General features: G+C 42.7%; 1 protein-coding gene and 1 long non-coding RNA gene across 3 annotated transcripts; one reads left to right on the forward strand and one right to left on the reverse strand.

The window, feature by feature from the left end:
- The first annotated feature begins 5314 nt into the window (after positions 1-5314).
- LOC146041843 (uncharacterized) lies at positions 5315-6634 on the forward strand. Of its 2 annotated transcripts, XR_014463618.1 has the most exons (4): positions 5315-5501; positions 5581-5946; positions 6088-6225; positions 6306-6634. It is a non-coding gene; the product is annotated as an uncharacterized LOC146041843 (long non-coding RNA). The 2 variants fall into 2 exon arrangements; XR_014463617.1 differs by having other exon boundaries at positions 5315-5946.
- A 2992-nt stretch (positions 6635-9626) lies between these two features.
- On the reverse strand, positions 9627-12693 carry LOC146042552 (uncharacterized). Its single transcript, XM_083162603.1, has 5 exons — positions 12310-12693; positions 11673-11927; positions 11127-11249; positions 10350-11033; positions 9627-9687 (listed from the first exon to the last, which is right to left on the reverse strand). The coding sequence occupies exons 1-4, from the start codon at positions 12581-12583 to the stop codon at positions 10351-10353; spliced, it is 1335 nt and encodes a 444-aa protein (XP_083018729.1). The 5' UTR covers positions 12584-12693; the 3' UTR covers positions 9627-9687; position 10350.
- Between the last annotated feature and the right edge of the window lie 3863 nt (positions 12694-16556).

The raw sequence follows: 16556 nt of genomic DNA on the forward strand, positions 1-16556 counted from the left end.
AGGACATATGGATTAATCCTCATTTATTATTGGAGCACCATGGAAAGCCATCCACCCCATTGCACATCTGCTGGTAATACCAGCAGATGAGTGGCGATGATACGGGAGCGTGCATCACCGCTCATCGCTGCCCCGTGCACACTGAGTGGCTTTTGAGCTGAAAGCAACTCAAATGAGTAAACTGAGTGGCTTTCAGCTCAAAATCATCCAGTGTGACAGACATATGGAGCATAGGCGAATCTAGGGGGTGGTCCGGGGGTGCACTGCACCACCCATTAGCCCATTGTTGTAGCTGAGGGATGGGGCTTTTCAACGAGCCCAGCCCCGTGTCTCTAGCCCCCTGGGAACCGGAGATACTGCCAGGCAAAGCTGGAACGTTTTCTCTATAGGATAACATGGGACCCGCTAATTCCGACCCCCACCCAGTTCAACGGCTGCCAGTTCCCCCTTCGGCATCACTGAAGCTCGAGGTTGATCTCAGTCGCAGCAGCAGGGAGAGATGGAGTGACACTTTTGGGGGCATTGCTTAAGGGACGCTACAAGTGGCGGTATGTGGGGGCATTACGCATAATGTGTGGCTTAATGTGTAAGGGGCATTACAGTGTGCAGCATCATGTGTAAGGGGCATTATGTGAGCAGCATCATGTATAAGGGATACTATGGTGCGCGGCATCATGTGTAATGGGTACTATGGTGTGCGGCATCATGTGTAATGGCTACTATGGTGTGCGGCATCATGTGTAATGGGTACTATGGTGTGCGGCATCATGTGTAATGGGTACTATGGTGTGCGGCATCATGTGTAATGGGTACTATGGTGCCATCAAGCAAGAACCCCCTAGCAATGAGCACGTAGGTAAGCAGCACTTATGTGGCAAATATGTAATGGGCATTACGGTTTGTTATATAGTATGTAATGGGCATCATGATGTGTGGCACAATGTGTAATGGGCATTATGGTGTGTGGCCTTATGTGTAATTGGCATTACGGCATGTGGCTTTATGTGTAATAGGTATTATGGAGTTTGCTAAAATGTGTAATGGGCATTACTGTGTATGGTCTAAAGCAGTGGTAGCCAACTCCAGTTTCGAGAGCTACCAACAGTTCACATTTTCCAGACAACCTAGCTGCTGCACGGGTGCACTCATTACTAGCTGAAACATTTTAAACGATCCACAGGTGGAGCTAGTTACTTCACTTGTGATTCTCTAAGGTGATCTGGAAAACATGCACTGTTGGTAGCTCTCGAGGACTGGAGTTGGCTACCCCAGGTCTAAAGTGTAATACCACACCCCTTTTTGTGATGCCATGCCTCCTTCCCATGAGGCCACGCCCCCTTTTTGACATGCGGCTACGCCGCGCAAAGGTCCCCCTGCTATTATGTCTAGATCTGGGACCACCCAATACCATGATTCTAGATTCGCTTATGATATGGAGATATATATACTGGCAGATTCTCAGTTAGTTTAGTAATACCACTCAGGTGCATGAAAGGGACGGGTGATACTGGATAAGAAAAAAATGGTTATAATGCCAATCATTGTGCTGAAGGGAATCAATGTATTTTTTTCTTCCCCATAATCTTTTTTTCTTCCCTTGCACCTGAGTGGCGTTACTAAAGTTACTGATTATCTGCCAGTATATACAGTATATGGGCGGGATTCTCTATTACAGAAATGCGGTAAAAACTCCGTTATCTGGGTTTTTACCGCATTTCTGTATTCTCTAACCTCCATCCGCAGTGTCACCGGAGGGAAGCTGGCGGTTCCCTGCAGAAGAATATGGGCTTCTTACCACAGCGGTGTGTGAGGGATCCGTCACGGATCCCTCCCAGCATGCCCTGCGGCCGGAATTACGAAATTACGGAATAAGGCTCAATTAATGATATTGGCACCAATAGTCATTTCCGGGAAAATGACGCATATCATTAAGTGTGTGTGCCTGCATACATGGTCTAATTCAGCATGGATCGCTAATTAGAGAATTTACAGTTGCAGCCCAGGAAGAAAGAAAAGACGCCCATTACAAAGTTGTGAATGCATTGCAAATAGTGATAAATGCCAGGTTTCCGCCCCTAGACACCGGTTTCCTGTCAGTCACACTGCGGCTCCTTTGCAACATCTATGAGCACAGATTTGTTTCGATATTTGGGGCCGAGTATGCACATTTGTTCGATAATTGGCCAATTTGCAAATTCTCTGATTAGCAACCAATGCCGAATTAGACCCTTGGTTGGATTGACTGTACAGAACAATCAATCAAACTATATTGTGTGTGAGGCTCTGCAGGTTAATGAGGGACAGAATGTGTATATGCGCCTATATGTTCAAGATCGTTATGTCGTCCTTCGTTTTTAGCAGGTAAAGAAAAGGCGACATCTACTCTATTTTATGTCGTTATCAGATTGGCTGCGGGTGGTTGTGGATGGCAGAACACATTTCTTCACTTCACCTGCAGAGGCTGCTGCATGGTAGGATGGTTTTATACTGCATGCGCCTTCGCCATCATTCGATGATCGCCAACCATCGAATGATGGGGGCAGATACCACAAGGATGTGAATGGATGTTACGTTCGCAAGCCCTGCATGTGAAGCCACCTTGCGTATGGGTGGCGGCCAGCTACCATTCGCAAGGCGGGGTTTGGTTGACGCGCAAGGGTGCGAATTCACATCCAAACGAGTCAACCAGAATAACCCCCAAATTGCTTCTTAGGCTCCCGGTAGACTTGAAAGGTATGGCCCAATATCGCCTGCCTAATGGCAGCTGATTAAACAAGTTGTGGCCAGGATGTAGCTGGTCCGTTACTATCTTCATTGCCTGCTGCTTTGCCTGGGACAGATATAGGTCCTGGACAGGGGGAAGGTCAGCCCAATGATCTTTTCGGCTTACCTCACTACCTTTTGAAGCCTGCGTTTAATGTTCTCACTGGCAGATCCATATTACTCTTCCCACTTTGCCTTATTCTACTCATGTGCCTTTTTGGTTTCTCCATTGAAAGATGTTCAATTTTATACATATATTTTTAATTTTCTGTCAGTTAGTGCAGAAGGGGTTGGAGAGATACTCTTGCATGGCTTAGCCATAGGCCTCCCTAGTGGACTTTCTTCATCTCTTGGAGAAGGGTGACTTTAGGGCGGATGCCAGCATTTTAACATACTATTAAGTGGAGTTTGTCCTATGTTTTTGTTGATTACTTGTATGTTAATGTTACTTCCTTTGTAATTGTTGATAGAGTATTGTACATACAACTAAATTGCAGGCCTGGTTTAGACACCTGATTGCTAGGATGTGAATCTTTGGAGCTCAGGTAAACACTGCACCACCAGTTTCTATCACCGCGTCTCAATGCTTTCCGGCTGACAATAAACTTGCAAACAACAGCCATCGCTGACTTGTTCACAAGGGGACACCGTGCATGCACACAGCGCACCGAACATGCCCAGTCAAGATAATCAGCATATATGGTCTGAATTGGGCCATGTGTAGCCAAGCACAATTTCATGTGATTTGTATGTATTATCCACTTTTTGCTTGCCACATGTATACGTGATTATATGGTTTCTATTCACAGATTTTTTTTTTTTTTTATTGCTTTGTTCAGTCATTTTACATAGTAATCATAGTAATCAAGGTTGAAAAAAGATGTCAGTCAATCTATGTGACATGTAGCTACTGACTTGAGTAAGTCATATTTATGTGATTCCCTTAGTGCCCATAAATGTATCCAGTTTTGATTTAAATTCATTAACAGTAGTTGCTGCAACCACCTCTTCCGGCAATCTGTTCCAGAATTTCACTACTTTAATGGTAAAGAATCCTCTTAATTCCTTTCCTGGAGCCTCATGCCTGTGTGTACTAAGTATAGTCCTGACACTGAACATTTCATTCCCAATCCTGTATTTGAACATACTAATTATATCTCCTCTGAACCTCCGTTTCTCCAGTGAAAACATATTCAGCTTGGTTAGCCTATCTTTGTATTCTAGTGATTCAAGACATTTCACTAGTTTAGTCACCCTTCTCTGTACCTGTTCCAATTCATTTATGTCATTTTGAATGTGCGGTGCCCAGAACTGGACATAGAATTCTAAGGGCCGTATTCAATCCCTTGCGAAATCCATTTTTTCTCTAAAAAATTTCGTTTTTTCGCGACGAAAAGACTTCGTGTATTCAATGTTGTGATTTTTCACGCATGCGAAAGTTTCGCTTGCGTTTCGCTTATTTCGCTTGGTCAAACCCTTACATTTCGTGGTTTTTTTTATAGATTTTTTCGCTTTTTCGCACAAATGTATTCAATCGTGAGATGACGAAATTGTTATCTGCACATGTTTGATCCGTTTCTCCATTTTCATTTCGACGCCCAATGGGTCACGAATACAAATTTTTATTGAGTGATGCCTCCTTTTAACCTCCGGAACCTAAACATTCTTGTTGGAAAAATGTTTGCCTCTTTGAAAGTTGCTGTTTTCCTAAGAAGGGGCATATATAAATTGTTATTAATACACTTGATTTCCCATCATGCATTGGTAAAGCACATGTTATTTTTTCCCAAGATGCTGTTCACCCCTCACAGTGCCTCACTCCTACGTTTGGGACTTCAGGGAGTAGCAGCTTATTGCAGTCAGCTGTATTTGGAAGCGTTTTTTTAGGGCAATTTGCGTTTTTGGAGAAGAAATAATTATTTTTCAATCACTGCCTACAATAATGGAGTATTTTGCTGACTTGATTGTGATGTTCATGGTCCTATCGACATACATGCTGCGATGCAAACGTCGTCGCCTGGCACGTGGATATCAGCATCATGGTCAGGGGCGTGGATATCAGCATCGTGGTCAGCATCTGTCTACATTTGGTGAGTCAGTGCATGTTTCAATTCCACGTCCACGCCAGTATCGTACTAGGCGTGTACTGGACGGTCTCTCTGAGGCGGAAGTGATAGGTACCTTTCGCTTATCGTCTCAGGATATCTATTCGCTGTATGATCTGTTGGAAGCTGACCTGGAACCTCGGGTACGGTCAAATCATGCAGTCAGTGGTTTCCAGAAACTACTGGCTGCATTGCAATTTTTTGCGTCAGGCACCTTCCAGCCTACTTTGTCCCAGACATGCGGTTTTTCTCAGCCAACAATGTCCCGCTGTTTGTCCCAGGTCATAAAAGCTTTCCGTAAATTAACGACCCAGGTTATAAAATTCCCAGACACTGACAGCGAATGGAATGAGATCAAATTTGGTTTCTTTCAAAAATGGAAATTCCCCAATGTGTTGGGCGCGATAGACTGCACCCATGTGCGACTCACACCTCCCAGGGAATCGGAAGAATGTTATCGGAATCGAAAACACTTCCATTCCCTCAATGTACAGATGGTGTGTGATTCCACAATGAGATTATTGGACATTTGTGTGGGTTTCCCTGGGTCGACCCACGACTCCTTCGTTTTAAGCCAGTCATCTCTATTCCTGGACTTTGAGGAAGGTCGAATGCCAGATGGCTGGCTGTTGGGTATGTAAGTTTTCATTATTTTTTTTAAGTTGCTACTGTAATTAAAAAAGTTTAATACCTTTTCAATTATCCCTTTTAGGTGATGCGGGTTATCCGAATAAACCTTGGCTGTTGACCCCATTACCTGATCCTGTAGGTGATGCCGAAAGAAGATACCAGGAGGTTCACATTGCATCGAGGGGTGTAATTGAAAGGACCTTCGGTGTACTTAAGAGCCGGTTCAGGTGTTTAGATATCTCCGGCGGGACCCTCTTATATTCACCGGGAAAAGTTTGCGGCATTATTAATGCCTGTTGCATTCTGCATAATATCTGTGTCGCAAGACGTTTGCCGGTGAATATTCATGCTGGTGTTAGCCAGGATGGGGATCTTTCTTCGGTATTATCTGTGGGTATGGACGAAGGAGCAGAGACCAGAAGGCATCTTATTGACACCTTCTTCTCATGTGAGTATATACAAATCATCTGTACACAAACACACACACATATATATCTATATATCTATATATCTATATATATATATATATATATATATATATAAATATATCATTTATCTACATAAATGTTATTTACCTTTTATTTTACAGAGTTTGTTCTTGATGGAGTTCATTACAGTTCATTGAGTTTGTTTGCCCAGTTGCTGTTATTACTGTTTCGTGTTTGGAAGTTTTATTTAAAAGTCCTCTAAAGTGATAATAAATTTCAAAAGATTGTTCATTATGCAGGTGAGATGTGATCTATTTACATTTTTGTTGATTGAAAATTCATATGTCCTGTTTTACATTTTCACATACTTTCCATACAGGTTGTTGGTGGTTATCCCTTTCTATTGTCTGCTTTTAAGGATGTTTCTGTGGAAGCCTGGTTACCTTGGATGAGTGATCTCATCTCCGTCTAATCTGGTGAGTTAGCCATATTCCAAAACTGTGTAGGGGATTCCGGTGTCAAGACTCCTACCCATCCAAACAGTCAATAACCTGTGCCCCCCGTCTGTTTTCCCTTGCAGGATGTGCTGTGTGGCTGCCGGACCTGCTCAGTTATGACCCTTCTGCCTGCTCACCTTTACGGATGGATCTGTTGACGGTGGGATTATCTGCTCCTCTGCTGATGAAATTGGTGAGTATGCTAATCTGAACCCCTGCCCCCCTGTAAAGTGTGTGCGCTCTGTGCGCATGGGAATCCGGTGTCAAGACTCCTACTCATCCAAACAGTCAATAACCTGTGCCCCCCGTCTGTTTTCCCTTGCAGGATGTGCTGTGTGGCTGCCGGACCTGCTCAGTTATGACCCTTCTGCCTGCTCACCTTTACGGATGGATCTGTTGACGGTGGGATTATCTGCTCCTCTGCTGATGAAATTGGTGAGTATGCTAATCTGAACCCCTGCCCCCCTGTAAAGTGTGTGCGCTCAGTGCGCATGGGAATCCGGTGTCAAGACTCCTACTCATCCAAACAGTCAATAACCTGTGCCCCCCGTCTGTTTTCCCTTGCAGGATGTGCTGTGTGGCTGCCGGACCTGCTCAGTTATGACCCTTCTGCCTGCTCACCTTTACGGATGGATCTGTTGACGGTGGGATTATCTGCTCCTCTGCTGATGAAATTGGTGAGTATGCTAATCTGAACCCCTGCCCCCCTGTAAAGTGTGTGCGCTCTGTGCGCATGGGAATCCGGTGTCAAGACTCCTACTCATCCAAACAGTCAATAACCTGTGCCCCCCGTCTGTTTTCCCTTGCAGGATGTGCTGTGTGGCTGCCGGACCTGCTCAGTTATGACCCTTCTGCCTGCTCACCTTTACGGATGGATCTGTTGACGGTGGGATTATCTGCTCCTCTGCTGATGAAATTGGTGAGTATGCTAATCTGAACCCCTGCCCCCCTGTAAAGTGTGTGCGCTCAGTGCGCATGGGAATCCGGTGTCAAGACTCCTACCCATCCAAACAGTCAATAACCTGTGCCCCCCGTCTGTTTTCCCTTGCAGGATGTGCTGTGTGGCTGCCGGACCTGCTCAGTTATGACCCTTCTGCCTGCTCACCTTTACGGATGGATCTGTTGACGGTGGGATTATCTGCTCCTCTGCTGATGAAATTGGTGAGTATGCTAATCTGAACCCCTGCCCCCCTGTAAAGTGTGTGCGCTCTGTGCGCATGGGAATCCGGTGTCAAGACTCCTACCCATCCAAACAGTCAATAACCTGTGCCCCCCGTCTGTTTTCCCTTGCAGGATGTGCTGTGTGGCTGCCGGACCTGCTCAGTTATGACCCTTCTGCCTGCTCACCTTTACGGATGGATCTGTTGACGGTGGGATTATCTGCTCCTCTGCTGATGAAATTGGTGAGTATGCTAATCTGAACCCCTGCCCCCCTGTAAAGTGTGTGCGCTCTGTGCGCATGGGAATCCGGTGTCAAGACTCCTACTCATCCAAACAGTCAATAACCTGTGCCCCCCGTCTGTTTTCCCTTGCAGGATGTGCTGTGTGGCTGCCGGACCTGCTCAGTTATGACCCTTCTGCCTGCTCACCTTTACGGATGGATCTGTTGACGGTGGGATTATCTGCTCCTCTGCTGATGAAATTGGTGAGTATGCTAATCTGAACCCCTGCCCCCCTGTAAAGTGTGTGCGCTCAGTGCGCATGGGAATCCGGTGTCAAGACTCCTACCCATCCAAACAGTCAATAACCTGTGCCCCCCGTCTGTTTTCCCTTGCAGGATGTGCTGTGTGGCTGCCGGACCTGCTCAGTTATGACCCTTCTGCCTGCTCACCTTTACGGATGGATCTGTTGACGGTGGGATTATCTGCTCCTCTGCTGATGAAATTGGTGAGTATGCTAATCTGAACCCCTGCCCCCCTGTAAAGTGTGTGCGCTCTGTGCGCATGGGAATCCGGTGTCAAGACTCCTACCCATCCAAACAGTCAATAACCTGTGCCCCCCGTCTGTTTTCCCTTGCAGGATGTGCTGTGTGGCTGCCGGACCTGCTCAGTTATGACCCTTCTGCCTGCTCACCTTTACGGATGGATCTGTTGACGGTGGGATTATCTGCTCCTCTGCTGATGAAATTGGTGAGTATGCTAATCTGAACCCCTGCCCCCCTGTAAAGTGTGTGCGCTTCCGTTCTTAAAAAATGTCAGGAAACAGAGGTTAATATTCTTCCTTACCATATAACTTGATTTACGGATGACATTTTGGCAAAACGTGATTCATTTATCTATATTTTATTCTTGAAATTAAACTTTGTCCAAAGGGGTGGCCTGGAAAATCTTCTGAAAATGTAGGCTGCTGTTATTTAAATTAGATTTGTAACCTCTAGTTCCAGGCAAGGTAATCTGGAAATGTCCACAAACCCACACTCCCATAGATATTACCTTTCTCTGTTGTTAGCACATGCCCAATTAAAGTATGGGTCTCTGATATGTAGCTATGTAGGTAGTACAATATTTACAAATACACATCTGCAGACATGTGATCTTGTGGCAACCTTTGCATTTTATTATGCACTGGTTAAAGCATTGCGCATGCTGGGGGCATAATCAAGGATAACCTAGTTACACTGCACACTAATTTTCCTGTGCCACCTAAACATCTGTATTATTATTTATCCATCTTATCTGCTCCAAGTATATTCTGTCATTCACCAACACTCATTGCAAATGTAGCAATCGTTCTTTTCGCACATCTGACCAAAACCAAACCATATTTCCTGATTTTTTTTTTATTAAAAAAAAAAACTTGTACGCTGGTGGCTGTAAAGATATTTCCAATAGTGCAAGTTGGTCATCCTGAGTAACTGATGATGCTGAACAAGCTTTTTTTTATTCTGTCACTCTAAAATGAGGTATCACCTATAAGCGATATCACATGCACATTACTATTGTAGCCAGACATTAAACTTTTCAAGCGTACTCATATTTCTGCTTGTTGACAGAAAATTTAACATTATTACGATTATTTTTTATAAATGCTGTTATTTCGTAAAAAATTCTAACATTTGCGAACTTCTTCTGTCTTTAAAGGGTGTTGTCTTCAGAATATTGAAATGAACCTCAACATTGTACTGCAGTTCAAAGCGGACCATCGAACCCAAATTTTGAAAAAGTCAGAGATTTTAAAACAAATTTGTTCCAGAAAAAATAAAATTAAAACTGGTTAACCTTTGAAAGAAATTCTTGTTTTCTTCACAATTCCTCAAATGGACATCTGAAATGATATTGATAAAGCGTTAAACAAATTGCTGTTGTGTGGGTAAAAAGTGAGTACAAGCAGATACAGCTGAAAAGGCCATTAACACATCCCAACATGGCAGTACCTTGTACTTCTTCTCACCTACATTCCATTATGGGATGTGGGTGAGAACTCGCACAAAGGGCACTGCCGTGATGGAATGGGAAGTGTGGGTACAAGCAGATACAGCTGAAAAGGCCATTAACACATCCCAACATGGCAGTACCTTGTACTTCTTCTCACCTACATTCCATTATGGGATGTGGGTGAGAACTCGCACAAAGGGCACTGCCGTGATGGAATGGGAAGTGTGGGTACAAGCAGATACAGCTGAAAAGGCCATTAACACATCCCAACATGGCAGTACCTTGTACTTCTTCTCACCTACATTCCATTATGGGATGTGGGTGAGAACTCGCACAAAGGGCACTGCCGTGATGGAATGGGAAGTGTGGGTACAAGCAGATACAGCTGAAAAGGCCATTAACACATCCCAACATGGCAGTACCCTGTACTTCTTCTCACCTACATTCCATTATGGGATGTGGGTGAGAACTCGCACAAAGGGCACTGCCGTGATGGAATGGGAAGTGCTCAAAAGGATATTTTTCCAAAAATTAGATGGACAAAAATGTTACCCTATTCTGGTGGTATAATACACTCCTCTTCATTTTCAGCGATCTTTGAAGCCAGCTTCTCAGTCGTGGAAGGTGATTGTATTGGTTGCACAGATACTGTTGCTGTTGGAGGATAACGGCCCGGTGGCAACATTCCTGGAAACCCCGTATACATTTGTGAATATGAATAGGTTGCTGAACCTGCTGTAAGGGCAGTGGTCTTTCGTTCTAACTGTTGATGACTTGTTTGAGCATGCTGTGAATCCGATCTACGTTGAGCTTTATTGGCCATGTTCTCAACAATCAATTTTAAAGATGTGGCAATCAAAACAGAACTTGATGCTGTCTGACGTTGGCATTCTGCCATCACATTCAAATATGTTGCAGAATGTTGATTTGCCTCTGAAATTAGCATTAGACTACTTGCTTGACATGATGTGTTTTCTACTAATTTGTTAAGCGCAGTCGCCATGATTATCATAATATCCTGAGATGCTTTGTTGTCTTTTTGACGGTTAACTTCATTCTCTTGCACTGTGGTAATTAATTCTGTTAATGAAGTTTCCAGGCTACCCATACTTTGCTGTAAAAGAGTGTGGAATGATTTGTGTCGATCCTGCATTTGATCAGAGAGAGCAAGGATGTGCTGATATTCTGCATCTGGAATCTCTTTGCTAGTTGTTACTTGCACCCTTGGCTGTCTTGCTGTGAATAAAGTTAAACAAATTACAGTTATATGGTTTAATAAGTAATTTAAGAGTTTTTTAGATGAATGTTATTTATCAAAACACTAATTACCAATTGGTGTAGAAGCTGCTTGATGCTCATCATTCTCTTCATTGGAATTATTTCCGATCAAATCTGGACTAAAACATGGATCAATACAGGAGGACATTCCTGCAATGTTCATTGGATTGTCATCTATAAATAAAATTATAAATTGAGTTGTTTCAATATATATATATATATATATATATATATATATATATATAGTGGGTCGATAGTGGCACACACTCGGATTTTAGAAAAAGGTTGACAGACACAAGGTGCTGTAGACAACGTTTCGGGGTTTATTCCGTTTTCAAGTCAAGAACGGAATAAACCCCGAAACGTTGTCTACAGCACCTTGTGTCTGTCAACCTTTTTCTAAAATCCGAGTGTGTGCCACTATCGACCCACTGTTACCTTTTCCCCAAGTGCTGCACCCCGGTACCCTATACCTTTATTGGAGTGCCCTCTCCCTGCTGCCTATATATATATATATATATATATATATATATATATATATATATATATATATATGTACACCATGGACATTCAACTGTGGAAAAATAAATATTGTACCTTCAGTCGGTGTTGGTGCATTTTCTACTGAATCAACACTGTTTCCTCGTGATTTAGTTTGATGCAAATCTCTTGATGATGTTTGTTTTTCAGGTAAACTTGCTTCAAAACCCTGGAAAGTAGTCTCCGCTGAACTTAAAAAACAACTTGGTATGCTTAGCATTTCTTGGGTTCTACTGGGTGTAAAGGCGTTCTTTTGAAGTGCTGTTACAGCTGTTTCATTACAAATGCTTTGACCAATAACTGGACGATCATCTGCAAATATAATTTAAAAAATCATTATCATTTAGAAGAAATACTTATGAAATTATTATGTAACAATATCAGGTCAATAAGCACTGATTTTTTTTGCTAGTAGTTCAAAACACCACCCATCAACAAAGTATAGTGTGTAGACAGCGTTGCATAGCCGAGCACTTTGCAACGCCATCATAAATGCTGTTCATCTGCGAAAATAACCTGCAGACGAATAGCTTTCCAGGTGACATTGACGCAGTATAGCGTGTGGCAGCACACAATGGGCAGCCATACATACTTGAGAATTTGGCTTAAACCTCAGTTTCGATCAAGTTTCATCTCAGACCAGAGTGTTTGGGTCATACCTGAAACTTGAAGTGTAAAATAAAATTGTATTTACCTATTTGCCTTCTTTTATTGTTTCTGTCTTTCATTACAGATCCTCTTTTCCTTCTGGAAGGCTCCTCTTCGTGCACAAAATCTCCCTGACGTCTGGAGTCAATTCTGCCTGCTACGCCTGTAACCATGATTGGGTTTAATCTTTTTTTTATAACTTCCTCCCATGAAAGCCAATTCACTTTCAGTTCCGGCCCTCCACCGGTCCCCATTTCGTGCCTTCGTTGAATTCCTAATTTTTTTTTAGTTTGACGACGGCAGTCGTTATATCTCTTCATGCAATGCTTTGCATCCCTGCGTATTCCAGAAATCGATGTTACTTTCTCAGCAATTGTGTTCCATATTTTTCTTTTTTGTCTAGGAGCAGTAGTTTGTGCCCTTGGCCCGAATAGCATGTCATAGTAACGATCAACTAAATCAACTAAGGCAAAGCTTTCTGACTCATTGAAACGGATTCCTCTCTGCATCTTCTTGCAGTTTTCTTCTGCAGATCCATCTCCGGGAGAATTATGTGATCCACCTGCATCTGAATTTCCATCATTATCACGATTGCCTGTATGCCTTGGAGCTTGTGGTTCTGTACAACGTATTTCATGTTGGTGACCATCTTCTTGACGCCTGTGTCGAACAGTTGTATCATGCCTACGGGAATGGGTTTCTTCATTTTGCTAATAAAAAAGATACAAAGCCAAAATATTAGCATCATTCTTTTGAAATAAAAACAAGAAGTATACAGTATTTAACTTACTTTGGTTTGAGAATTTGCAGAAGTATTTTCCTTTCGGCGAGATGATGATATTTTTGATCGCCACAATCTAAATTCTTCACTGTCCTCCCAAGCATTATCAAATCTTCCTAGCGATTCCTCAGATGTCGAATTTTCAGAAAGATGAGGGCTTCTCATTCTTGAAGTCTGCGTAAATAATGTACACATGCAGCCATTGAAACAATAAATATAAAATCAATGTAAAATAACAGGTAAAGTCGGACAACAATTGTGACATGCCTATAAGAAAATGAAAATTAATTAAATACATTTAATGGACAGTGCATGCGAATGCAATAGTGGGGTGGTACAAATTGAGGAGAACATTACCTTTCTTTTGGACTTCCTTAATTTGTTGCATTCTTTTGTGCTTGGACCGGGCACATTGTTTTCCTCTGTGTCTTGCCCTGACTCATTGGATAACCTCAGGGAATCATCCGAATGTGCTTCCTGCTCATTGAAATGTCTTTGAGAGTTCCTCAACATTTCTATGAATGAAAGTGAAATATGTTCAATCTCAACTTATCACACTAATGTTTGTTGGAAAAAAAACAGGGACAATGCCAATATTCACCCCACATGGTACCCCAAAGACATCATTCAGCAGCCCTGCAGCCCCCAAACAAACCTTACTACAAGTGTACAGTAGGTTAAGAGCCACACCCTGATGTGTGGTGGCAAAAAAACAGGGACAATGCCAATATTGACCACACATGGTACCCCAAAGACATCATTCAGCAGCCCTGCAGCCCCCAAACAAACCTTACTACAAGTGTACAGTAGGTTAAGAGCCACACCCTGATGTGTGGTGGATAAAAAACAGGGACAATGACAATATTCACCCCACATGGTACCCCAAAGACATCATTCAGCAGCCCTGCAGCCCCCAAACAAACCTTACTACAAGTGTACAGTAGGTTAAGAGCCACACCCTGATGTGTGGTGGCAAAAAAACAGGGACAATGCCAATATTGACCCCACATGGTACCCCAAAGACATCATTCAGCAGCCCTGCAGCCCCCAAACAAACCTTACTACAAGTGTACAGTAGGTTTAGAGCCACACCCTGATGTGTGGTGGATAAAAAACAGGGACAATGACAATATTCACCCCACATGGTACCCCAAAGACATCATTCAGCAGCCCTGCAGCCCCCAAACAAACCTTACTACAAGTGTACAGTAGGTTAAGAGCCACACCCTGATGTGTGGTGGATAAAAAACAGGGACAATGACAATATTCACCCCACATGGTACCCCAAAGACATCATTCAGCAGCCCTGCAGCCCCCAAACAAACCTTACAAGCAGAGTACAGTAGGTTAAGAGCCACACCCTGATGTGTGGTGGCAAAAAAACAGGGACAATGCCAATATTCACCCCACATGGTACCCCAAAGACATCATTCAGCAGCCCTGCAGCCCCCAAACAAACCTTACAAGCAGAGTACAGTAGGTTAAGAGCCACACCCTGATGTGTGGTGGATAAAAAACAGGGACAATGACAATATTCACCCCACATGGTACCCCAAAGACATCATTCAGCAGCCCTGCAGCCCCCAAACAAACCTTACAAGCAGAGTACAGTAGGTTAAGAGCCACACCCTGATGTGTGGTGGATAAAAAACAGGGACAATGACAATATTCACCCCACATGGTACCCCAAAGACATCATTCAGCAGCCCTGCAGCCCCCAAACAAACCTTACTAGCAGTGTACAGTAGGCTAAGAGCCACACCCTGATCTTTGGCGCAAAAAAAAAGACACCCCAAACCTGCACAATAAAACAGCAAACCGCAATTTCACAAAAAACATACATTCTAAAATTGCATTTTAGAATTGTCAAATCTATCAAACCGGCCACCCCAAAACTGGAATTCATCCCTGCACACTTGTCATCATAAAAAACATTTGCAAACAAAATAAAACAATTACATTACACTCAGTTTTAAAAAAAAGGTTAACCTCAAGACCGCGAGTGATTCCAGTGCTCTGCCTTCGTTTGGATATGCTTTTCCAGCACACAGTCCACGATACAAATCAGCGCTCCGCAGTGTTCCAAAATGGAGGGTAAACTACGCAGTACACTACGCAGTACTCTTCCTTATATAGTAAACGGGCGAGGCTGGGTAGCGAAAACGAAACGCCCAGTTTTCACTTCATTGGTTAGTTTACGCATTTAGGCGTTCCACGAAAACGAAACTTTGAATACACGAAAAATCGAAATTAGTAATCGCGTCACTGTACCGAAAGAAGAGAAAGGTGCGAAAAATCGTAAACATAACCATTTTCGCACAACATTGAATACGGCCCTTAGTGTGGTCTCACCAATGCCTTGAAAAGGGGCACTATCATATTGGCATCCCTTGAATTAATTCCCATTTTAATGCATGCCAGTGTCTTGTTTGCTTTTGCTGCTGCACTTGAGTAGTGTGCACTATTACCCAATTTATCATCTACAATGACCCCTAAGTCCTTCTCTTCTACACCTATATTAACTCCATTTAGCCTGTAAGTAGCTTGTTCATTTTTGTTCCCATAATGAATTACCTTATATTTCTTAACGTTAAACTGCATTTTCCACCTTTCCGCCCACTTTTCAAGTTTAATTAAGTCACAATGTAGAGTATCCACATCCTCTCCTGAGTTCATTTCCTTACACAATTTTTTGCCCGCAAATAGTGCAATCTTACTCGCAATGTCACTACCTATATAATTAATGAATATATTAAACAAGTTGGGTCCTAATATTGAACCTTGTATGACTCCACTTTGGACCTTATCCCATCTGGAATGCATGCCATTTACCACTAATATCTGTTCTGTTACCAGTTTTTAATCTAATTATAAATTTTATCTCCTATCCCTAAATTACCTAGTTTTATTAATAACCTTTTATGAGGCAGCGTGTCAAAAGCTTTAGCGAAATCAAGAAGTATTACAGTAACAGATTTCCTCAAGTCCGCCCCCTACTGACTTCCTCGTCTGGCATGATCTATTTTTGACGAACCCATGAAGAGCCTTATTTATCACCTTCTCCTGTTTTAAGAAATGTTGGATACTATCTCTTATTACTGCTTCCAATATTTTCCCCACAATGGATGTAAGGCTGACTGGTCTATTATTTTCAGGGTTAGTTTTGCTACCTTTCTTCCATATTGGCACTACGTTGGCTGTTTGCCAGTCCCTTGGTACTGTCCCTGATTTTAAGGATTCATTGAATATCAGATATAATGGTATTCCATCCGGGCCAGGAGATTTGTTACTAATATATTTTTGACTATTTCATCACTGAAACATACCGTTTGGGAACAAGCAAGAGCTGATCATTGAATCTGTGGGAGAATCTCTGAAGATTCTTCCCTGGTAAATACAGAAGAAAAAATTAATTGAATATTTCCACTTTCTCTACTTCTTCTATTACCCGAGTACCTTGCTTATTTTTTAGTGGTCCAATATTTTCCTTCCATCCTTACTTATCTTTTCCC

The sequence above is a fragment of the Crinia signifera genome, chromosome 19 (assembly GCF_055691185.1).
Source record: "Crinia signifera chromosome 19, ASM5569118v1, whole genome shotgun sequence".
Lineage (NCBI taxonomy): Eukaryota > Metazoa > Chordata > Amphibia > Anura > Myobatrachidae > Crinia > Crinia signifera.

What these genes read in the sequence shown, in the direction of transcription:
- LOC146042552 (XM_083162603.1), bottom strand. Translation starts at nt 12,583, where the DNA reads ATGAAGAGATATAACGACTGCCGTCGTCAAACTAAAAAAAAATTAGGA. An exon ending in CAATAAAAGAAGGCAAATAG is followed by an intron (nt 11,928 to 12,309) that starts GTAAATACAATT and finishes TTATATTTGCAG; the next exon opens with ATGATCGTCCAGTTATTGGT. An exon ending in AGCAGCTTCTACACCAATTG is followed by an intron (nt 11,034 to 11,126) that starts GTAATTAGTGTT and finishes CTTTATTCACAG; the next exon opens with CAAGACAGCCAAGGGTGCAA.